General features: G+C 45.5%; 1 protein-coding gene across 1 annotated transcript in view; it reads right to left on the bottom strand.

Moving 5' to 3' along the window:
• Nucleotides 1-4,908: 4,908 nt before the first annotated feature.
• The window catches only part of nsd2 (nuclear receptor binding SET domain protein 2), a 59,324-nt gene continuing 39,435 nt past the window's right edge, over nucleotides 4,909-24,797 (bottom strand). Inside the window, exons 13-20 of the mRNA XM_046367758.1 lie at nucleotides 22,107-22,309; nucleotides 20,832-20,935; nucleotides 18,148-18,417; nucleotides 15,376-15,492; nucleotides 13,065-13,206; nucleotides 12,681-12,787; nucleotides 10,721-10,922; nucleotides 4,909-5,628 (exon numbers count right to left, since the gene is read on the bottom strand). Of these exons, the coding sequence (XP_046223714.1) occupies nucleotides 5,465-5,628; nucleotides 10,721-10,922; nucleotides 12,681-12,787; nucleotides 13,065-13,206; nucleotides 15,376-15,492; nucleotides 18,148-18,417; nucleotides 20,832-20,935; nucleotides 22,107-22,309 (1,309 nt within the window). The 3' untranslated portion in view covers nucleotides 4,909-5,464. The remainder of the gene's footprint in view (nucleotides 5,629-10,720; nucleotides 10,923-12,680; nucleotides 12,788-13,064; nucleotides 13,207-15,375; nucleotides 15,493-18,147; nucleotides 18,418-20,831; nucleotides 20,936-22,106; nucleotides 22,310-24,797) is intronic.

Below are 24,797 nucleotides of genomic sequence, written 5' to 3'. Positions count from 1 at the left end.
CCCTCTGCTGTTTCCTGAAGTCCACAATCATCTCCTTAGTTTTGTTGACGTTGATTGTGAGGTTATTTTCCTGACACCACACTCCGAGGGCCCTCACCTCCTCCCTGTAGGCAGTCTCATCGTTGTTGGTAATCAACCCTACCACTCTAGTGTTGTCCGCAAACTTGATGATTGGAGTTGGAGGCGTGCATGGCCACGCAGTTGTGGGTGAACAGGGAGTACAGGAGAGGGCTCAGAACACACCCTTGTGGGGCCCCAGTGTTGAGGATCAGCGGGTTGGAGATGTTGTTACCTACCCTCAACACCTGGGGGTGGCCCGTCAGGAAGTGCAGTACCCAGTTGCACAGGGCGGAGTCGAGACCCAGGGTACTATGGTGTTAAATGCTGAGCTGTCCTACTGACCCCGACTCTAACCCAGCCCGCTGTCTCACCGATACTGACTCCAACCCCCCATACAGTCTTACTGACCCGACTCTAACCCAGCCCGCTGTCTCACCGATACTGACTCCAACCCCCCATACAGTCTGACCCTGACTCTAACCCAGCCCGCTGTCTAACCGATACTGACTCCAACCCCCCATACAGTCTAACTGACCCTGACTCTAACCCAGCCCGCTGTCTAACCGATACTGACTCCAACCCCCCATACAGTCTAACTGACCCCAACTCTAACCCAGCCCGCTGTCTCACCGATACTGACTCCAACCCCCATACAGTCTTACTGACCCGACTCTAACCCAGCCCGCTGTCTCACCGATACTGACTCCAACCCCCATACAGTCTGACCCTGACTCTAACCCAGCCCGCTGTCTAACCGATACTGACTCCAACCCCCATACAGTCTTACTGACCCGACTCTAACCCAGCCCGCTGTCTCACCGATACTGACTCCAACCCCCCATACAGTCTAACTGACCCTGACTCTAACCCAGCCCGCTGTCTAACCGATACTGACTCCAACCCCCCATACAGTCTAACTGACCCTGACTCTAACCCAGCCCGCTGTCTCACCGATACTGACTCCAACCCCCCATACAGTCTAACTGACCCCAACTCTAACCCAGCCCGCTGTCTAACCGATACTGACTCCAACCCCCCATACAGTCTAACTGACCCTGACTCTAACCCAGCCCGCTGTCTCACCGATACTGACTCCAACCCCCCATACAGTCTAACTCTGACTCATCCTTTTTTGCTCTGACATGTACTGCTGTCAACTGTAGGACCTTTATATAGACAGGTGTGTACCTTTCCGAATCATGTCCAATCAATTGAATTCACCACAGGTGGACTCCAATCAAGTCATAGAAGCATCTCAAGGATGACCAATGGAAACAGGATGCACCGGAGCTCAATTTCAAATTTCTAAAAACCTGTTTTCAATTTGTCATTATGGGGTATTGTGTGTAGATTGAGTTATTTTATTTAAAAAAAAACTTTAGAATAATGCTGTAATGTGGAAAAAGGGGTCAAGCGGTCTGAATTCCCTATAAACAATGGCTTGACTTGTGATATTACCCATCCAAAGTTACTCCTATAATCTAATGCTTATCTTTCTATAACATACTCTGATAGATTTACATAAGGTTAATTTGTAAATGTTATAACTGTGTAGCAGATGCAGTAAACATCTGCCATAAAGAAATGCATGTGGGTGTCGTAGCATGTCGCCAGTATCTCTCTCTGGGGACAAGCTAGATCTACACTGAACAAAAATATAAATGCCCATGTTTCATGAACTTAAATAAAAGATCCCAGAAGTGTTCCACATGCTAAAAAAGCACATTTCCCACAATTGTTTACATCCCTGTTAGTGAGTATAACATAACTTTAGGTCCGTCCCCTCGCCCATACCCGGGCGCGAACCAGGGACTCTCTGCACACATCGACAACAGTCACCCTCGAAGCATCGTTTACCCATCGCTCCACAAAAGCCGCGGCCCTTGCAGAGCAAGGGGAACTACTACTTCAAGGTCTCAGAGCAAGTGACGTAACCGATTGAAACGCTATTTAGCGCACAACGCTAACTAAGCTAGCCGTTTCACATCCGTTACATGAGCATTTTATCCTAGTCTGCCGCACGACAGAAAAGTTACAATTTTAGGCTAGCATGTTGTGCGACATGCGTATTAGCCCCCCTTTTGTTGTTGCTTCATTGTTTCCTTCCCTTTCAACTGTTAGCCTAAATTAATGTTTAGTTGTCCTGATCTTAATCACTGTAATGACGTGCTTCAATAATAAAAGGACTACAACAAGATGCAGATGGTTTTCTTTTTGCGTCACCAAGATTGAAACAAATAACTGATATAGCCTACCCTCCTCCTCCTTTCAAACTCCCCAGCACATGGCCATTTCTATTGGCTGCTGCACTTAACAAACAAGAGCTTGCATCCCTCTTCCAATAGTCTTATTAGTATAAGAAATGATAAAACTAAATTCTTCCAGCAAGCTATTCTAGTCTAGTTTTTCCTGGGACTCCAAGAGCGTTTAAGGAGTGAGGCCAATGGAGATCATGGCTCATATTGTGAAAGAGACAGAGGCTATAAATTAGAAGCTTATGCATAGCCCATCATTAGTGATTTTCCTTGAATTTATTACCTGAAAGAGGTATGATTGATCATTCCTCTTTCAGGTAATTCTCTCAATTTCAATAAATTCATTAGGCCCTAATCTAAGGATTTCACATGACTTTACATTTTAATACAGTTTAAATCCAGCCCAAAGTCTAGTCCTGGACTAATATCATTCTCAAGAGAGATTCTCCTCCATCTGTGTCAGGGAAACCAGCCCTAGAGATTCTCCTTCATCTGTGTCAGGGAAACCAGCCCTAGAGATTCTCCTTCATCTGTCAGGGAAACCAGCCCTAGAGATTCTCCTTCATCTGTATCAGGGAAACCAGCCCTAATCCTTCATCGGTCAGGGAAACCAGCCCTCCAGAGAAACCAGCCCTGGAGATTCTCCTCCATCTGTGTCAGGGAAACCAGCCCTAGAGATTCTCCTTCATCTGTGTCAGGGAAACCAGCCCTAATCCTTCATCTGTCAGGGAAACCAGCCCTAGAGATTCTCCTCCATCTGTGTCAGGGAAACCAGCCCTAGAGATTCTCCTCCATCTGTGTCAGGGAAACCAGCCCTAATCCTTCATCTGTCAGGGAAACCAGCCCTAGAGATTCTCCTCCATCTGTGTCAGGGAAACCAGCCCTACAAGTCCTTAGAACCTGAAGCCACAGAACGGAGGCTAAAATGCATGTGATGGTTTTTAACACTATTACTACATGACTCATACGTTTTGAAGTCTGCACAAAAAGAGAATCATCAGCACTGCATCAAACATTATTAGTTGTATGATATTTACAATAAATGCATCAATTAGTCTCTGGGTACTGACAACAGCAGTTCCAATACTCCTAATAGCACAATGCAGCTCAACGGTAAATGACAGTGCTCAATAACAACGGGTTCAACGATCCATCAACCACTGCCAGGGTAGAGAGGTTTAGTTACGGTGAACTCTACCGGGGTAGAGCCACCCTTTGCCTTGATGACAGCATTGCTGACTCTTGGCATTCTCTCAACCAGCCTCATGAGGTAGTCACCTGGAATGCATTTATTTCAATTTGTTTAACTTTTTTTTGGTTACTACATGATACCATACGTGTTATTTCAGTTTTGATGTCTTCACTACTTTTTTGGTCATACATTCTTTTGGTCATGTTGGGGCGGCAGCCTAGTGGTCTAGTAACCGTAAGGTTGCAAGTTCGAATCCCGAGCTGACAAGGTGACATCTGTCGTTCTGCCCCTGAACAGGCAGTTAACTCACTGTTTCTAGGCCACCATTGAAAATAAGAATTTGCCTAGTTAAATAAAGGTAAAAATAAATAAATAAATGTAGTGTAAATCAATGTGCTTTAAACCACATGGACGCCTCATCTCACAAAAAGAAAACAATACATGCTCAAGCCAAGAACTCCTGAGCTCACCTAAAAGACCTGAAATAACATCAATAAGGTTTCAGAATAAAAGTCCACAATAAGGTTTCAGCTCTGTGCTTTAATAACACTATCTGACCAGGTATACTAGCATCACTCAAACGAAGAAAACAATTAAAACAATATCATGTACTTAAAATTAAATGTATCCTATGGCTATTACAGGAAACAAACCTAATTCAGGGCCTATCCATAGATATGACTTATCAGATATAAAACCACCTGGAACTAACAATATTCCAGTATTACTAGAACGTTGCTCTTTCATATACACACATAAATAATAGAAACCTCTACTGTTTAAAGTCATATATGAGAGGAGAGCAGTGGCGCTTCAAGAGATGAGACAAATGCTGTAGCCGGCTGTAGCTGGGAGGTGTACTGTACTCTGCCGGCTGTAGCTGGGAGGTGTACTGTACTCTGCCGGCTGTAGCTGGGAGGTGTACTGTACTCTGCCGGCTGTAGCTGGGAGGTGTACTGTACTCTGCCGGCTGTAGCTGGGAGGTGTACTGTACTCTGCCGGCTGTAGCTGGGAGGTGTACTGTACTCTGCCGGCTGTAGCTGGGAGGTGTACTGTACTCTGCCGGCTGTAGCTGGGAGGTGTACTGTACTCTGCCGCCGGCTGTAGCTGGGAGGTGTACTGTACTCTGCCGGCTGTAGCTGGGAGGTGTACTGTACTCTGCCGGCTGTAGCTGGGAGGTGTACTGTACTCTGCCGGCTGTAGCTGGGAGGTGTACTGTACTCTGCCGGCTGTAGCTGGGAGGTGTACTGTACTCTGCCGGCTGTAGCTGGGAGGTGTACTGTACTCTGCCGGCTGTAGCTGGGAGGTGTACTGTACTCTGCCGGCTGTAGCTGGGAGGTGTACTGTACTCTGCCGGCTGTAGCTGGGAGGTGTACTGTACTCTGCCGGCTGTAGCTGTAGCTGTAGCTGGGAGGTGTACTGTACTCTGCCGGCTGTAGCTGGGAGGTGTACTGTACTCTGCTGGCTGTAGCTGGGAGGTGTACTGTACTCTGCTGGCTGTAGCTGGGAGGTGTACTGTACTCTGCTGGCTGTAGCTGGGAGGTGTACTGTACTCTGCTGGCTGTAGCTGGGAGGTGTACTGTACTCTGCCGGCTGTAGCTGGGAGGTGTACTGTACTCTGACTGTCTTGTGTGTTTGTACCACAGACAGGTGTGTGTTTAGTTATCTCAGTGCAGACGAGTTACAGACAAACAACTATCAGGTGGAAGGACCTGATTAGCTGGCAATCTGAGTGTAAAAGGACCTGGTTGGTTCGAGTTGTAGATTAGTACAGCAGATCAATGATGAGGAGAGAGACAACTGTCATCTTGAAGACATTATGGAGTTGGGCCCAGTTCTGCTGCAGGTCAGCGTCTCCTAGACTGTGGTCAAGGCCTCTCCTGAAGCCTTTAGGGAGTCCGAGGGGGTGTGTTGGGGTCCGGGTCAGCCTAGGCCTCAGTCCACTCTGGGTGTTGGGTTAGAGGTGGTCGTGCTCCTGGCAGCAGAGCTGTCCCTTGGGGGGCAAGGGCCGTAGCGCCCCCTCCTGGTGGTTCTTGCAGAATGAGTTGGGGCACAGCTGGCAGAAGACCTCAGATGGCTTCCCACACACGTCACAGTGGTGCCACGGGCAGTCCCAGCGCCCTGAAACATAACATAGTTATATAATAGATATTATATTGGTTAACACATTATGTTATATACAGTGGGGCAATTTTTTATTTTTTATTTATATTTAGTCAGCCACCAATTGTGCAAGTTCTTCCACTTGAAAAGACGAGGCCTGTAATTGTCATCATAGGTACACTTCAACTATGACAGACAAAATGAAAAATCACATTATAGGATTTTGAATGAATTTATTTGCAAATTATGGTGGAAAATAAGTATTTGGTCACCTACAAACAAGCAAGATTTCTGGCTCTCATAGACCTGTAACTTCTTTAAGAGGCTCCTCTGTCCTCCACTCGTTACCTGTATTAATGGCACCTGTTTGAACTTGTTATCAATATAAAAGACACCTGTCCACAACCTCAAACAGTCACACTCCAAACTCTACTATGGCCAAGACCAAAGAGCTGTCAAAGGACACCAGAAACAAAATTGTAGACCTGCACCAGGCTGGGAAGACTGCATTTGCAGTAGGTAAGCAGCTTGGTTTGAAGAAATCAACTGTGGGAGCAATTATTAGGAAATGGAAGACATACAAGACCACTGATAATCTCCCTCGATCTGGGGCTCCACGCAAGATCTCAACCCCGGTGAGCAAACATCCCAGAATCACACGGGGGGACCTAGTGAATGACCTGCAGAGAGCTGGGACCAAAGTAACAAAGCCTATCATCAGTAACACACTACGCCGCCAGGGACTCAAAAGTTGAAGTTTGCTAGAGAGCATTTGGATGATCCAGAAGAAGATTGGGAGAATGTCATATGGTCAGATGAAACCAAAATATAACTTTTTGGTAAAAACTCAACTCGTCGTGTTTGGAAGACAAAGAATGCGGAGTTGCATCCAAACAACACCATACCTACTGTGAAGCATGGGGGTGAAAACATCATGCTTTGGGGCTGTTTTTCTGCAAAGGGACCAGGACGACTGATCCGTGTAAAGGAAAGAATGAATGGGGCCATGTATCGTGAGATTGAGTGAAAACCTCCTTCCATCAGCAAGGGCATTGGAGATGAAACATGGCTGGGTCTTTCAGCATGACAATGATCCCAAACACACCACCCGGGCAACAAAGGAGTGGCTTCGTAAGAAGCATTTCAAGGTCCTGGAGTGGCCTAGCCAGTCTCCAGATCTCAACCCCATAGAAAATCTTTGGAAGGAGTTGAAAGTCCGTGTTGCCCAGCAACAGCCCCAAAACATCACTGCTCTAGAGGAGATCTGCATGGAGGAATGGGCCAAAATACCAGCAACAGTGTGTGAAAACCTTGTAAAGACTTACAGAAAACGTTTGTCATTGCCAACAAAGGGTATATAACAAAGTATAGAGAAACTTTTGTTATTGACCAAATACTTATTATTACTATTGGCCTCATGGTGAAATCCCTGTGCGGTTTCCCTCTCCGGAAACTGAGTTAGGAAGGATGCCTGTATCTGTGTAGTGGCTGGGTGTATAGAGTACCACGGTATGAGTCATAATACCCATGAAACCTAGCAGTCAAACAGGGCAATAGTTCCAATTGTTTTTCAACCATTAACTGGTCCCATAGCCCTTATTTTAAGTGTTTCTAAAAATCCCCTTTGTTTCGTGTAGGCTTACCCTGGCGTGACGTTTTAATCTCTCTTCGACAAGCGGACTTTATCAGTACATTCACCTTTATTCACCCCCCCAAAATGAAACACTAATTAGCTGCTAATGTGGCTATCATAAAGAACTACAAATGCCATGATGATCTGGATGAGAGACTGACGAATCAAGGCAAAGAATCTCTGGATTAACGATCTAATGTTAGCTAAATGTAGCAATGAATAATTGGCTACATTTCTTTCAATGGACAATTCTGTGAACTGTGCAAGTTTTAAATAATACCTGTTAGCAAAGGTGTCAGAGATCAAATCAAATCAAATTTTATTTGTCACATACACATGGTTAGCAGATGTTAATGCGAGTGTAGCGAAATGCTTGTGATGACGTGCAGGTGCTGGCAGGGATTTGTAGTCTTGCATGATGTCTACTTTCATTCTAATTAGCATTTTAGAATCTGAGAGAATAGAGCTGAATATATTGATAAAAGTCACCTTGCCCTGGAGAGATTTACATTGCTATCAAAACGTCACGCCAGGGTAAGCCTACACGAAACAGACCTTATTTTAATTCATTGTTAAATCCCCTATGGGAAGAATGAATGGTGGAAAAACGATTGGTACCATTTCCCTGTTTGACCACTAGGGTATTATAACACCTACACTATGGGGCTCTGATATACCAACCAAAGTGTAATTAATAACTTAACCATGCTCAAAAGGGATATTCAATGTCTGACTTTTTAATGGAATGTTTTAACCATCTACCCTTCTTTGTGAGGCATTGGAAAACCTCCCTGGTCTTTGTGGTTGAATCTGTTTGAAATTCACTGTTGGACCTTACAGATAATTGTATGTGTTGGGGTACAGAGATGAGGGACCTTACAGTATGTGTGGGGTACAGAGATGAGGGACCTTACAGTATGTGTGGGATACAGAGATGAGGTACCTTACAGTATGTGTTGGGGTACAGAGATGAGGGACCTTACAGATAATTGTATGTGTGGGGAACAGAGATGAGGGACCTTACAGATAATTGTATGTGTGGGGAACAGAGATGAGGGACCTTACAGATAATTGTATGTGTGGGGTACAGAGATGAGGGACCTTACAGATAATTGTATGTGTGGGGTACAGAGATGAGGGACCTTACAGATAATTGTATGTGTTGGGGAACAGAGATGAGGGACCTTACAGATAATTGTATGTGTGGGGTACAGAGATGAGGGACCTTACAGATAATTGTATGTGTTGGGGTACAGAGATGAGGGACCTTACAGATAATTGTATGTGTTGGGGTACAGAGATGAGGGACCTTACAGATAATTGTATGTGTGGGGTACAGAGATGAGGGACCTTACAGATAATTGTATGTGTTGGGGTACAGAGATGAGGGACCTTACAGATAATTGTATGTGTTGGGGTACAGAGATGAGGGACCTTACAGTATGTGTGGGGTACAGAGATGAGGGACCTTACAGTATGTGTGGGGTACAGAGATGAGGGACCTTACAGATAATTGTATGTGTTGGGTACAGAGATGAGGGACCTTACAGTATGTGTTGGGGTACAGAGATGAGGTACCTTACAGTATGTGTGGGGTACAGAGATGAGGTACCTTACAGTATGTGTTGGGGAACAGAGATGAGGTACCTTACAGATAATTGTATGTGTTGGGGTACAGAGATGAGGTACCTTACAGATAATTGTATGTGTTGGGGTACAGAGATGAGGTACCTTACAGATAATTGTATGTGTTGGGGAACAGAAATGAGGTACCTTACAGTATGTGTTGGGGTACAGAGATGAGGGACCTTACAGTATGTGTTGGGGAACAGAGATGAGGTACCTTACAGTATGTGTGGGGTACAGAGATGAGGGACCTTACAGTATGTGTTGGGGTACAGAGATGAGGGACCTTACAGATAATTGTATGTGTGGGGAACAGAGATGAGGGACCTTACAGATAATTGTATGTGTTGGGGTACAGAGAAGAGGGACCTTACAGTATGTGTTGGGGTACAGAGATGAGGTACCTTACAGTATGTGTTGGGGTACAGAGATGAGGTACCTTACAGTATGTGTTGGGGAACAGAGATGAGGGACCTTACAGTATGTGTTGGGGAACAGAGATGAGGTACCTTACAGTATGTGTTGGGGTACAGAGATGAGGGACCTTACAGATAATTGTATGTGTGGGGAACAGAGATGAGGGACCTTACAGATAATTGTATGTGTTGGGGTACAGAGATGAGGGACCTTACAGTATGTGTGGGGTACAGAGATGAGGGACCTTACAGTATGTGTTGGGGTACAGAGATGAGGGACCTTACAGTATGTGTTGTGGTACAGAGATGAGGGACCTTACAGATAATTGTATGTGTGGGGTACAGAGATGAGGGACCTTACAGATAATTGTATGTGTGGGGTACAGAGATGAGGGACCTTACAGATAATTGTATGTGTGGGGTACAGAGATGACAGATAAGAGATGAGGGACCTTACAGATAATTGTATGTGTGGGGTACAGAGATGAGGGACCTTACAGATAATTGTATGTGTGGGGTACAGAGATGAGGGACCTTACAGATAATTGTATGTGTTGGGTACAGAGATGAGGGACCTTACAGATAATTGTATGTGTGGGGTACAGAGATGAGGGACCTTACAGATAATTGTTGGGGTACAGAGATGAGGGACCTTACAGATAATTGTATGTGTGGGGAACAGAGATGAGGGACCTTACAGATAATTGTATGTGTGGGGAACAGAGATGAGGGACCTTACAGATAATTGTATGTGTGGGGGAACAGAGATGAGGGACCTTACAGATAATTGTATGTGTGGGGTACAGAGATGAGGGACCTTACAGATAATTGTATGTGTGGGGTACAGAGATGAGGGACCTTACAGATAATTGTATGTGTGGGGTACAGAGATGAGGGACCTTACAGATAATTGTATGTGTGGGGGTACAGAGATGAGGGACCTTACAGATAATTGTATGTGTGGGGGTACAGAGATGAGGGACCTTACAGATAATTGTATGTGTGGGGGTACAGAGATGAGGGACCTTACAGATAATTGTATGTGTGGGGGTACAGAGATGAGGGACCTTACAGATAATTGTATGTGTGGGGGTACAGAGATGAGGGACCTTACAGATAATTGTATGTGTGGGGTACAGAGATGAGGGACCTTACAGATAATTGTATGTGTGGGGAACAGAGATCAGGTAGTCATTAAATCATGTTCAACACTATTATTGCACACTGAGTCCATGCAACTTATGTGACTTGTTAAGCACATTTTTACTCCTGAACTTATTTAGGTTCCTTGCCATAAACAAAGGAGTTGAGTATTATTGATGAGATATTTCAGCTTTTTATTCTTAATTAGTGTTATGGTCTTACCGAAGGGTCTCTTGGTGTGGTCCAGACAGGAGAGGTGGAAGGGTCAGGGGTTAGGGGGTTAGGGTCTTACCGAAGGGTCTCTTGGTGCGGTCCAGGCAGGAGAGGTGGAAGGCCTTGGTGCAGCTCTTCCTGTCACACAGAACCAGCTGACCTCCGTCTCCACAGCGGAAACACTCATCCTCAGACTCCTTCCCCTCGTTACGCGCCCGACGCTTCTTCACTTTCTTCTTGGCTTTCTTTGCCTTGGGCTCCGCGGCCTGCAAACCAGACGTCTGACAGGAAACAACAGTCAGATAGGAGCCTTGCCACCAGAGGTCTGACAGGAAACAGTCAACCCCATCATCCCAGAAACCCTAAACCAACTCCAATTTGCATAAGCCCGCCCAACAGATCCACAGATGACGCAATCTCAATCGTACTCCATACTTTCCCACCTGGACAAAAGGAAAACTTATGTGAGAATGTTGTTCATTGACTAGAGCTCAGCGTTCAACACCATAGTGCCCTCAAAGCTCATCACTAAGCTAAGGACCTTGGGACTAAACACCTCCCTCTGGAACTGTATCCTGGACTTCCTGACAGGCCACCTCTAGGTATATATAATAATAATATATGCCATTTAGCAGACGCTTTTATCCAAAGCGACTTACAGTCATGTGTGCATACATTCTACGTATGGGTGGTCTAGGTGGTGAGGGTAGGCAACATCACCTCCACAACGCTGACCCTTAACACAGGGGCCCCACAGGGGTGTGTACTTAGACCCCTCCTTTACTCCCTGTTCACCCACGACTGCGTGGCCAAGCACGACTCCAACAACATCATTAAGTTTGCAGACGACACAACAGTGGTAGGCCTGATCACCGACAACGATGAGACAGCCTATAGGGAGGAGGTCAGAGTCCTGGCTGTGTAGTACCAGGACAACCTCTCCATCAATGTGATTAAGACAAAGGAGCTGATCGTGAACTACTGGAAAAGGAGGGCCGAACAGTGGAGCGGGTCAAGAGTTTCAAGTTCCTTGGTGTCCACATCACCAACAAACCATCATGGTCCAAACACACCAAGACCGCCGTGAAGATATTTTCTTAACTCTATTTCTTGAACTGCACTGTTGTTAAGTACTTGTAAGTATGCATTTCAGTCTACACCTGTTGTATTTTCCAAATGTAACAAATAAAATTGGATTTGAGATGGGGGTCTGGCCACCAGAGGTCTGAAACAGGAAACAGTCAGATAGGGGCCTGGCCACCAGAGGTCTGACAGGAAACAGCACTAATGTAGGGGCCTGGCCACCAGAGGTCTGACAGGAAACAGCACTAATGTAGGGGCCTGGCCACCAGTGGTCTGACAGGAAACAGCACTAATGTAGGGGCCTGGCCACCAGAGGTCTGACAGGAAACAGCACTAATGTAGGGGCCTGGCCACCAGAGGTCTGACAGGAAACAGCACTAATGTAGGGGCCTGGCCACCAGTGGTCTGACAGGAAACAGCACTAATGTAGGGGCCTGGCCACCAGAGGTCTGACAGGAAACAGCACTAATGTAGGGGCCTGGCCACCAGAGGTCTGACAGGAAACAGCACTAATGTAGGGGCCTGGCCACCAGAGGTCTGACAGGAAACAGCACTAATGTAAGGGCCTGGCCACCAGTGGTCTGACAGGAAACAGCACTAATGTAGGGGCCTGGCCACCAGAGGTCTGACAGGAAACAGCACTAATGTAGGGGCCTGGCCACCAGAGGTCTGACAGGAAACAGTCAGATAGGGGCCTGGCCACCAGAGGTCTGACAGGAAACAGTCAGATAGGGGCCTGGCCACCAGAGGTCTGAAACAGGAAACAGTCAGATAGGGGCCTGGCCACCAGAGGTCTGACAGGAAACAGTCAGATAGGGGCCTGGCCACCAGAGGTCTGGAACAGGAGACAATAGTCAGGTGGACCTCAAGACTGTCATGTGTTTGAGTTTTTTATAAAGTGTCCCCATTCTAAATCTTTCGATCATTTCTGATTGTTCCGAGAGGAGCAAACTCACCTTGGGCCGATCTCCAAGGAAACCACTACAGTTGGAAGCCCCGCAGCGACACGCCATCTTTTCATTACCAAGGCAATCCAGGTTGTAGTTGAAGGTGAGCTCTGTCCCTGGAAACCACAAAACAACATGTTAATGTCATGGTTGGGATCTGAACCCATGTCTCCCACGGGAGAAACCAACGTCAGACCGAGAGGAAATTCCCTTTTGAGCCGAGGGTGACACTGATTTTGAAGTCGCAGGTTGGGCTACCTCCTCACGAGACCATGAGCCTGACTCATGTTTGGTACATTAACACACTGTCCCTTTATTAAACCACAAAACTCCAAATAACTAAGTCAACACAACCATAAAACAAGAGAACAGTGGACATGTCTGGGATCTCACCAGCAGGGATGTCACAGACAGCAAACAGCCCGACTCTAGTGTCTCCGTTCACCGTCCACTTTTGCGTGTCACAGTTGGGCTGGCAGCTGTGGTTCATGAAGCGGGAGTAGTTTCCTTTGGGGCCAGCGTCTATGATCCGGTCCTGGAAACCCAACAGGTCAGTGTCCAGGCCAGCAGTAACATTATAACAGGTCAGTGTCCAGGCCAGCAGTAACATTATAACAGGTCAGTGTCCAGGCCAGCAGTAACAATATAACAGGTCAGTGTCCAGGCCAGCAGTAACATTATAACAGGTCAGTGTCCAGGCCAGCAGTAACATAACAGGTCAGTGTGTCCAGGCCAGCCAGTAACATAACAGGTCAGTGTCAGGTCAGGCCAGCAGTAACATAACAGGTCAGTGTCCAGGCCAGCAGTAACATAACAGGTCAGTGTCCAGGCCAGCAGTAACATTATAACAGGTCAGTGTCCAGGCCAGCAGTAACATTATAACAGGTCAGTGTCCAGGCCAGCAGTAACATTATAACAGGTCAGTGTCCAGGCCAGCAGTAACATTATAACAGGTCAGTGTCCAGGCCAGCAGTAACATAACAGGTCAGTGTCCAGGCCAGCAGTAACATAACAGGTCAGTGTCCAGGCCAGCAGTAACATTATAACAGGTCAGTGTCCAGGCCAGCAGTAACATTATAACAGGTCAGTGTCCAGGCCAGCAGTAACATTATAACAGGTCAGTGTCCAGGCCAGCAGTAACATTATAACAGGTCAGTGTCCAGGCCAGCAGTAACATTATAACAGGTCAGTGTCCAGGCCAGCAGTAACATTATAACAGGTCAGTGTCCAGGCCAGCAGTAACATAACAGGTCAGTGTCCAGGCCAGCAGTAACAGGCCAGCAGTAACATTATAACAGGTCAGTGTCCAGGCCAGCAGTAAGCAGTAACATTATAACAGGTCAGTGTCCAGGCCAGCAGTAACATTATAACAGGTCAGTGTCCAGGCCAGCAGTAACATTATAACAGGTCAGTGTCCAGGCCAGCAGTAACATTATAACAGGTCAGTGTCCAGGCCAGCAGTAACATTATAACAGGTCAGTGTCCAGGCCAGCAGTAACATAACAGGTCAGTGTCCAGGCCAGCAGTAACATAACAGGTCAGTGTCCAGGCCAGCAGTAACATAACAGGTCAGTGTCCAGGCCAGCAGTAACATAACAGGTCAGTGTCCAGGCCAGCAGTAACATTATAACAGGTCAGTGTCCAGGCCAGCAGTAACATTAGTAGTGTCCAGTACAGGTCAGTGTCCAGGCCAGCAGTAACATTATAACAGGTCAGTGTCCAGGCCAGCAGTAACATTATAACAGGTCAGTGTCCAGGCCAGCAGTAACATTATAACAGGTCAGTGTCCAGGCCAGCAGTAACATTATAACAGGTCAGTGTCCAGGCCAGCAGTAACATTATAACAGGTCAGTGTCCAGGCCAGCGGTAACATTATAACAGGTCAGTGTCCAGGCCAGCAGTAACATTATAACAGGTCAGTGTCCAGGCCAGCAGTACCATTATAACAGGTCAGTGTCCAGGCCAGCAGTACCATTATAACAGGTCAGTGTCCAGGCCAGCAGTAACATTATAACAGGTCAGTGTCCAGGCCAGCAGTAACATTATAACAGGTCAGTGTCCAGGCCAGCAGTAACATTATAACAGGCCAGTCCAGTGTCCAGGCCAGCAGTAACATTATAACAGGTCAGTGTCCAGGCCAGCAGTAACATTATAACAGGTCAGTCCAGTGTCCAGCAGTAACATTATAACAGGTCAGTCCAGTGTCCAGGCCAGCAGCAACATTATAACAGGTCAGTCCAGTATCCAGGCCAGCAGTAACATTATAACAGGTCAGTGTCCAGTGTCCAGGCCAGCAGTAACATTATAACAGGTCAGGCCAGTGTCCAGGCCAGCAGTAACATTATAACAGGTCAGCAGTAACATTATAACAGGCCAGTGTCCAGGCCAGCAGTAACATTATAACAGGCCAGTGTCCAGGCCAGCAGTAACATTATAACAGGTCAGGTCAGTGTCCAGGCCAGCAGTAACATTATACCAGGTCAGTGTCCAGGCCAGCAGTAACATTATAACAGGTCAGTGTCCAGGCCAGCAGTAACATTATAACAGGTCAGTGTCCAGGCCAGCAGTAACATTATAACAGGTCAGTGTCCAGGCCAGCAGTAACATTATAACAGGTCAGTGTCCAGAGCATGTAGAAGTGAGTGATGTCATAGTTTACCTTGTCGATGGTGAGCATATAGAAGTGAGTGATGTCATAGTTTACCTTGTCGATGGTGAGCATGTAGAAGTGAGTGATGTCATTCTCCTGGTAGTACTTGATCCTGGAGCGACATTCCTCTTCATCGATCAGCTCTCCGATGTACTCATTCACAAACTCACCCTGCAGGAGAGGCAACATATCAAATCAGTGATACAGCATCACCCAGTCAGACTACTGATACACCCTCATCAACCAATCAGATCACCGATTAACGTTCATCAACCAATCAGATCACTGAAACACCATCAACCAATCAGATCACAGATACAACTTTTTCTTCTGTGAAGGGTTCAAATCAGACAGACAATTCACCATCCTGACCCTCCAGGCACCCCCATAAAACCCCTCCCTATACCACCCCTCTGGGTGGACCATTCTTGATACTCACAGGAAACTGTTGAGCGTGAAAAACACAGCAAATTTGCAGTTCTTGACACAAACCGCTGCATCTGGCACTTACTACCGTACCCTGTTCAAAGGCACTTGAATCGTTCGTCTTGCCCATTAACCCTCTGAATGGCACAAATACACAATCCATGTCTCAATTTTCTCAATAATTAAAAATCAAGTTTTATACAATCAGTGTATTTATTGTTTATATGTGTTGGGCTTTAACTGAACTATGTCAAGTATGGGTATGAAATTAGTCAACCTTTTCGGAGCCCAGATTTCTAAATCCCATCATTGGATGGTTTGGTAGTTGGGTTTCCCAAGGGACTCCAGAGGACAGCATAGCTGACCTAAGTTGAAAATATAGAGAAAAGGAGTAGTCTTCAAATCTTGGACTTTTCAAATCTCAAAACCATTACTGTCCATGATAAATCGGAAACGGTACAGATTCCACATTCAGATCATTGGGGGGGATGCAAAAGGCAAGTCATTATTGTCAAATATTGGAGTACGGGCAGGCCATTTAGATTCCCAGTTACATTGTTTAGTTAATGTTGAAAAGACATTAAAATGGGTGCTTCCTGATTCTGCCTATAGGAAGGGAGTAGTAAAATGGAGTCGTGTTCTGATTTGCCGAAGGTAGGGCAGGGGGAGGGCCTTGTCGGCATTTCGAAAGGGGTAGTAGCAGTGGTCCAGTGTTTTACCCGAGCAGTCAGTGCTGATAGAACTTCGGTAGCGTTTTCCTCAAATTTGCTTTGTTAAAATCCCCAGCTACAATAAATGTGGCCTCAGTATGTGTGGTTTCCAGTTTGCATAAAGACACGAGATGTACAGTTGAAGTCGGAAGTTTACATACACTTAGGTTGGAGTCATTAAAACTTGTTTCTCAACCACTCCACAAATGTCTTGTTAACAAACTAGTTTTGGCAAGTCGGTTAGGACATCTACATTGTGCATGACACAAGTAATTTTTCCAACAATTGTTTACAGACAGATTATTTCACTTCTAATTCACGGTATCACAACTCCAGTGGGTCAGAAGTTTACATACACTAAGTTGACTGTGCCTTTAAACAGCTTGGAAAATTCCAGAAAATATGTCATGGCTTTAGAAGCTTCTGATAGGCTAATTGACATAATTTGAGTCAATTAGAGGTGTACCTGTCGATTTATTTCAAGGCTTATCTTCAAACTCAGTGCCTCTGCTTGACATCATGGGAAAATCTAAAGAAATCAGCCAAGACCTCAGAAAAAATATAGTAGACCTCCACAAGTTTGGTTCATCCTTGGGAGCAATTTCCAAACACCTGAAGGTACCACATTCATCTGTACAAACAATAGTACGCAAGTATAAACACCATGGGACCATGCAGCCGTCATACCGCTCAGGAAGGAGACGCGTTCTGTCTCCTAGAGATGAACGTACTTTGGTGTGAAAAGTGCAACTCAATCCCAGAACAACAGCAAAGGACCTTGTCAAGATGCTGGAGAAAACAGGTACAAAAGTATCTATATCCACAGTAAAACGAGTCCTATATTGACATAACCTGAAAGGCCACTCAGCAAGGAAGAAGCCACAGCTCAAAATCTGCCATAAAAAAGCCAGACTATGGTTTGCAACTGCACATGGGGACAAAGATCGTACTTTTTGGAGAAATGTCCTCTGGTCTGATGAAACAAAAATAGAACTGTTTGGCCATAATGACCATCATTATGTTAGGAGGAAAAAGTGAGAGGCTTGCAAGCTGAAGAACACCATCCCAACCGTGAAGCAGGGGGTGGCAGCATCATGTTAGGATGTCAGTCAGGAAGTTAAAGCTTGGTTGCAAAAGGGTCTTCCAGATGGACAATGACCCCAAGCATACTTCCAAAGTTGTGGCAAAATGGCTTAAGGACAACAAAGTCAAGGTATTGGAGTGGCCATCACAAAGCCCTGACCTCAAAATTTGTGGGCAGATCTGAAAAAGCTTGTGCGAGCAAGTTTATGGAAGGCTATCCGGAACGTTTGACCCAAGTTAAACAATTTAAAGGCAATGCTACCAAATACTAATTGAGTGTATGTAAACTTCTGACCCACTGGGAATGTGATGAAATAAATAAAAGCTGAAATAAATAATTCTCTCTACTATTATTCTGACATTTCACATTCTTAAAATAAAGTGGTGATCCTAACTGACCTAAGAAAGGGAATATTTACTAGGATTAAATGTCAGGAATTGTGAAATACTGAGTTTAAATGTATTTGCTAAGGTGTAAACTGAGTTTAAATGTATTTGCTAAGGTGTAAACTGAGTTTAAATGCATTTGCTAAGGTGTATGTAAACTGTATACACACACACACACACACACACACACACACACACACACACACACACACACACACACCTTCTTAATATCCCGTAGTGCCACCAGGCCCCAGCCCTTGCCAGCAGTCTTGATGATCTTCGTCTCTGGGTAGTGTCTCTTGGTGAAGTCCTGGTTGCAGCATCGCTCTGCGTTGGGACAGACCTGAGGGTGGCACTCGTACATCAACATCCTGTTCAGGCATTCTGACTCAAACCCACACGGCTTCTCGTCTGTGGGCTTACAGTTACACTTGGGGATCTCTGATACGTCGGCTGTGTAGACCTGCACCCGGCCACAGGGCTTGTTGATCTGCAGAACATACAGGGGAGAACATATATTACAAATATCCAACTGGACAAAGTTTGAAGGAATAAGTTCAAACGCATTTGCTGCACGAAACAAATATTAGACAGCACTTGATCCAGGGGATTCTCTGTTACGAAGTGCAGCTTGATTTGGAAGAAGCTACCCATTTAGCTAATTAGCTACTAATTAGCAAACAAACTGCACAATTGCAGAGCATTTAGCACATTTTAGACAGTTAACTATTAAGTTAGCAGATATCTAGCTGGCAAACATCTAGTTGTGAATTCCATACTGTAACTAGATCACCTGGCGTGTGCTGCACAACCCTGAGTGATTCATAAGTCTCCAGTCTCGTCGTTGTGTGCGTTTAAAGGACTAAGGTGGGCCGCGTTTAAAGGACTAAGGTGGACCGCGTTTAAAGGACTAAGGTGGGCCGCGTTTAAAGGACTACGGTGGGCCGCGTTTAAAGGACTAAGGTGGACCGCGTTTAAAGGACTAAGGTGGACCGCGTTTAAAGGACTAAGGTGGACCGCGTTTAAAGGACTAAGGTGGACCGCGTTAAAGGACTAAGGTCAAATCAAATTTTATTGGTCACATGGTTAGCAGATGTTAATGCGAGTGTACCGAAATGCTTGTGCTTCTAGTTCCGGCCGTGCAGTAATATCTATCAAGTAATCTAACAATTCCACAACAACTATCTTATACACACAAGTGTAAAGGGCTGAATAAGAATATGTACATATAAATATTTAAATTTAAGTCATTTGGATCCAGAGCGATTGGTGCATTCACCTTATGACATCCAGTGGGACAGTCACTTAACAATAGTGCATCTAAAACTTAGGGGGGGTGGGGTGAGAGGGATTACTTATCCTATCCTAGGTATTCATTTACATTTACATTTAAGTCATTTAGCAGACGCTCTTATCCAGAGCGACTTACAAATTGGATTCCTTAAAGAGGTGGGGTTTCAGGTGTCTCCGGAAGGTGGTGATTGACTCCGCTGTCCTGGCATAGAGTATATACATATGAGATGAGTAATGTAGGGTATGTAAACATTATATAAAGTGCCATTGTTTAAAGTGACTAGTGATACATTTATTACATCCAATTTTCCATTATTAAAGTGGCTGGAGTTGAGTCAGTATGTTGGCAGCCACTCAATGTTAGTGGTGGCTGTTTAACAGTCTGATGGCCGTGAGATAGAAGCTGTTTTTCAGTCTCTTGGTTCCTGCTTTGATGCACCTGTACTGACCTCGCCTTCTGGATGATAGCGGGGTGAACAGGCAGTGGCTCGGGAGGTTGTTGTCCTTGATGATCTTTATGGCCTTTCTGTGACATCGGGTGGTGTAGGTGTCCTGGAGGGCAGGTAGTTTGCACCCGGTGATGCGTTGTGCAGACCTCACTACCCTCTGGAGAGCCTTACGGTTGTGGGCGGAGCAGTTGCCGTACCAGGCGGTGATACAGCCCGACAGGATGCTCTCAATTGTGCATTATGGGGCGGCAGGGTAGCCTAGTGGTTAGAGCATTGGACTAGTAACCGAAAGGTTGCAAGTTCAAATCCCTGAGCTGACAAGGTACAAAATCTGTCGTTCTGCCCTTGAACAGGCAGTTAACCCACTGTTCCTAGGCCGTCATTGAAAATAAGAACTTGTTCTTAACTGACTTGCCTAGTAAAAAAATTTTTAAAAAAAATAAAAAATAAAATACATTTCTGTAGAAGTTTGTGAGTGCTTTTGGTGACAAGCCGAATTTCTTCAGTCTCCTGAGGTTGAAGAGGCGCTGATGCACCTTCTTCACCACGCTGTCTGTGTGGGTGGACCATTTCAGCTTGTCTGTGATGTGTATGCCGAGGAACTTAAAACATTCCACCTTCTCCACTACTGTCCCATCGATGTGGATAGGGGGGTGTTCCCTCTGCTGTTTCCTGAAGTCCACAATCATCTCCTTAGTTTTGTTGACGTCGAGTGTGAGGTTATTTTCCTGACACTACACTCCGAGGGCCCTCACCTCCTCCCTGTAGGCCGTCTCGTCGTTGTTGGTAATCAAGCCTACCACTGTAGTGTCGTCTGCAAACTTGATGATAGAGTTGGAGGCGTGCATGTTTGAAGGACAAAGATGGACTGAGTTTGAAGGACTAAGATGGACTGAGTTTGAAGGACTAAGATGGACTGAGTTTGAAGGACTAAGATGGACTGAGTTTGAAGGACTAAGATGGACTGAGTTTGAAGGACTAAGATGGACTGAGTTTGAAGGACTAAGATGGACTGAGTTTGAAGGACTAAGATGGACTGAGTTTGAAGGACTAAATATGGACTGAGTTTGAAGGACTAAATATGGACCGAGTTTGAAGGATTATAGACTGAGTTTCAGGAAGTAAGAGTGCAGTTGTTACAAAGGGTTTATAGAGTTCAGACCTTGATGTATTTGTACGGAGGTGGTTTCCTGTTGTTCTCCTGCGTCTCCTTGGCCTCCCGTTCCATCTTGATCTCCTTGAAGCGATTCTCTGCCTCCAAAAGCGCTGGAGAGACAGACTACTGTTATCTTCAGTTGTCTTAGTGATACTATAAACAGGCACAAAAGTAATATGAGGAGCATTATTTTACTGTCTAAAACACTGAACTGTTATGGATGACTGAGTTCCTTTTTCTCCAAGACAAAGGGTCATATAAAAGTGTCCGTTCACACCTCGGGTCAAAAGGACTGCTGTCTCCCCCACACTATCTTAGCCTCTTATCCTGCTGGACCTCTCAACTCTGGACACAAGCACCTCCATCTCCAGCAACCCGTCTACAAGGCCTGGATCTTTGCCTTTAAATGTCCAAAAATGGTAATTTGATAAATTATGGAAAAAGTTCCTTTTAGGGAATAGTACCTGTAATCGAGTAGAGAAATTGGGACGGAAGTGCCCATGCACTAAACACTCAAAAAGAATCTCAAAAGCATAAGACTGTAAAAGAGCTAGTGTAACCCTAACGGTACACTACAGATCACCTTCAAGGACAGAGCTAGTGTAACCTGAACGGTACACTACAGACCACCTTCAAGGACAGAGCTAGTGTAACCCTAACGGTACACTACAGATCACCTTCAAGGACAGAGCTAGTGTAACCCTAACGGTACACTATAGATCACCTTCAAGGACAAAGCTAGTGTAACCTGAACGGTACACTATAGATCACCTTCAAGGACAGAGCTAGTGTAACCCTAACGGTACACTATAGATCACCTTCAAGGACAAAGCTAGTGTAACCTGAACGGTACACTATAGATCACCTTCAAGGACAGAGCTAGTGTAACCCTAACGGTACACTATAGACCACCGTCAAGGACAGAAGGAAAAATGAGAGTTTAGCCTCTGAAACTCAAGCAAGGAGCTAACAGATAAGAGCAACAAGCATAAGGACACAAACTCAGGACAAGCTACAACAGACGGATCACAGACTGACTATTACATTTAATGTTCAGGATCTGCAGGTCTTCTCATCTCATGATTATTCTCATTATGTTTAATGAGTGTTATTAAAATGTTGATCAATTGTGTTTGTCTTGTTATTCTTGGAAAGAACTCCAATTGATGATTATTATTCTAATTGCAGCCTTAGAAAGTTAGTGTCAACAACTGAAGTTCTTAGAAGAATCTTTTGTCCAAGAAAGGACAGAATGGCTTAATATTCCATAGGTGAGTTTACCGTTCTTGAAGACCTTCCCTATCCCAGTCTTCTGGACCCTGCTGCCCCTGTCTCCCTCCATGTAGGGGAAAACTCGACCCTGGTGCGTCCAGAAGTAGTCCTTAGAACCAAAGAAGTAGACTGGGAACTCTCCGATTTTGTGGCGAAGGTGCTGGATGTTGGTGGGGATGTTCCGGGGGTGCTGGATCTCTGCAGGCCACCACCTGGACATAACAAGGGAAATGAAACAGTGTTCTAACACTCACACACACACAGGGTCGGGTGGTATCCAGATGTTCATATCGTCCTTCTCTCACTCCAGGATTTATGGTTTTTAAAAAAGGGGGAAAAAGGCCATTGGGAATCTATCACCAGTATGCTAAAGCATAAATAATAGCACATTTCCATTGAGGCTGTTAGCTAAATATGACAACAACCAGAAAATACGTTTCTGTTGCAGGCACTCCAGCTTCAAGTTCTACATATAGTTGCAAGAAAAAAGTATATGAGAATCCTGATCTTCCTCCAAGTCACAACAATAGTATTTTTATGGCCTATATTGATTACTTATTTTAAACATTCACAGTGTAGTTTGGAAAAAGTTTGTGAACCCCTCGGCTAATTACTTTTTCAAAAGATAATTGGAGTCAAGACTAGCCTGGAGTCCAATCAATGAGACGAGATTGGAGATGTTAGTTAGAGCTGTCCTGCAATATAAAAAAACTCACAAAATATTAGTTTGCGATTCACACGAAGCATTGCCTGATGTGAACCATGCCTCGAACAAAAGAGATATCAGAAGACCTAAGATTATGACTGATACCTTCTAGCAGCGCTCTGACTGATACCTTCTAGCAGCGCTCTGACTGATACCTTCTAGCAGCGCTCTGACTGATACCTTCTAGCAGCGCTCTGACTGATACCTTCTAGCAGCGCTCTGACTGATACCTTCTAGCAGCGCTCTGACTGATACCTTCTAGCAGCGCTCTGACTGATACCTTCTAGCAGCAGGCAGCGCTCTGACTGATACCTTCTAGCGGCGCTCTGACTGATACCTTCTAGCAGCGCTCTGACTGATCTCTTCTAGCAGCGCTCTGACTGATACCTTCTAGCAGCGCTCTGACTGATACCTTCTAGCAGCGCTCTGACTGATACCTTCTAGCAGCGCTCTGACTGATACCTTCTATCGGCGGGCAGCGCTCTGACTGATACCTTCTAGCAGCGCTCTGACTGATACCTTCTATCAGCAGGCAGCGCTCTGACTGATACCTTCTATCAGCAGGCAGTGCTCTGACTGATACCTTCTAGCAGCGCTCTGACTGATACCTTCTAGCAGCGCTCTGACTGATACCTTCTAGCAGCTCTGATGATACCTTCGGGCAGCGCTCTGACTGATACCTTCTAGCAGACTGCTTCTGACTGACTGATACCTTCTAGCAGCGCTCTGACTGATACCTTCTAGCAGCGCTCTGACTGATACCTTCTAGCAGCGCTCTGACTGATACCTTCTAGCAGCGCTCTGACTGATACCTTCTAGCAGCGCTCTGACTGATACCTTCTAGCAGCAGGCAGCGCTCTGACTGATACCTTCTATCAGCAGGCAGCGCTCTGACTGATACCTTCTAGCAGCGCTCTGACTGATACCTTCTAGCAGCGCTCTGACTGATACCTTCTATCGGCGGGCAGCGCTCTGACTGATACCTTCTATCAGCAGGCAGCGCTCTGACTGATACCTTCTAGCGGCGCTCTGACTGATACCTTCTAGCGGCGCTCTGACTGATACCTTCTAGCGGCGCTCTGACTGGTACCTTCTAGCGGCGCTCTGACTGGTACCTTCTAGCAGCGCTCTGACTGATACCTTCTAGCAGCGCTCTGACTGATACCTTCTAGCAGCGCTCTGACTGATACCTTCTATCAGCGGGCAGCGCTCTGACTGATACCTTCTATCAGCAGGCTGCGCTCTGACTGATATGAAGTTACTTTTCGCTCTACTTTTCTCCTGTTAAATGCAAGTTTAACTTAAAGCAAAACATTAGGAAATGTAGCTGCCTACATTCTTCCTATGGTAGGCCTAAACATTAGAAATGTTGACCATGCATCGTTTTTGAAAAAAATACCTTGCTTTTCATTGTAGGTTCATTTACTTTTGTGGCTGTCAGACAAACATCATTACACTTCAGTTGTGGTCCTTCTGTAGCTCAGTTGGTAGAGCATGGCGTTTGTAACGCCAGGGTAGTGGGTTCGATCCCCGGGACCACCCATACGTAGAATGTATGCACACATGACTGTAAGTCGCTTTGGATAAAAGCGTCTGCTAAATGGCATATATTATTATTATAGTTGTCATCTGATGAAAATGAAGTTATTTTTGGCCTGATGTGTTGCACGAATGTATTTTCTGTGAAGGAACACTATAGTTGCACGGTCCTGATCACTTTATTGAAGCAAAAAAGACTTTGGATATAAAACGCGACCCTGTCAATACACAGCTGGACTCACCTGTTCCCACTTTCTCATGTGTTCTGGGGGACTATGGTAACTACATAATGTGACTGGGTCAGCTGTTCTGGGGGACTATGGTAACTACATAATGTGACTGGGTCAGCTGTTCTGGGGGACTATGGTAACTACATAATGTGACTGGGTCAGCTGTTCTGGGGGACTATGGTAACTACATAATGTGACTGGGTCAGCTGTTCTGGGGGACTATGG

The sequence above is a fragment of the Oncorhynchus gorbuscha genome, linkage group LG10 (genome assembly GCF_021184085.1).
Source record: "Oncorhynchus gorbuscha isolate QuinsamMale2020 ecotype Even-year linkage group LG10, OgorEven_v1.0, whole genome shotgun sequence".
Taxonomy (NCBI): Eukaryota; Metazoa; Chordata; class Actinopteri; order Salmoniformes; family Salmonidae; genus Oncorhynchus; species Oncorhynchus gorbuscha.
Note: the sequence above shows the minus strand (reverse complement) of the source record. Positions and strands in the feature narration are given on the sequence as shown.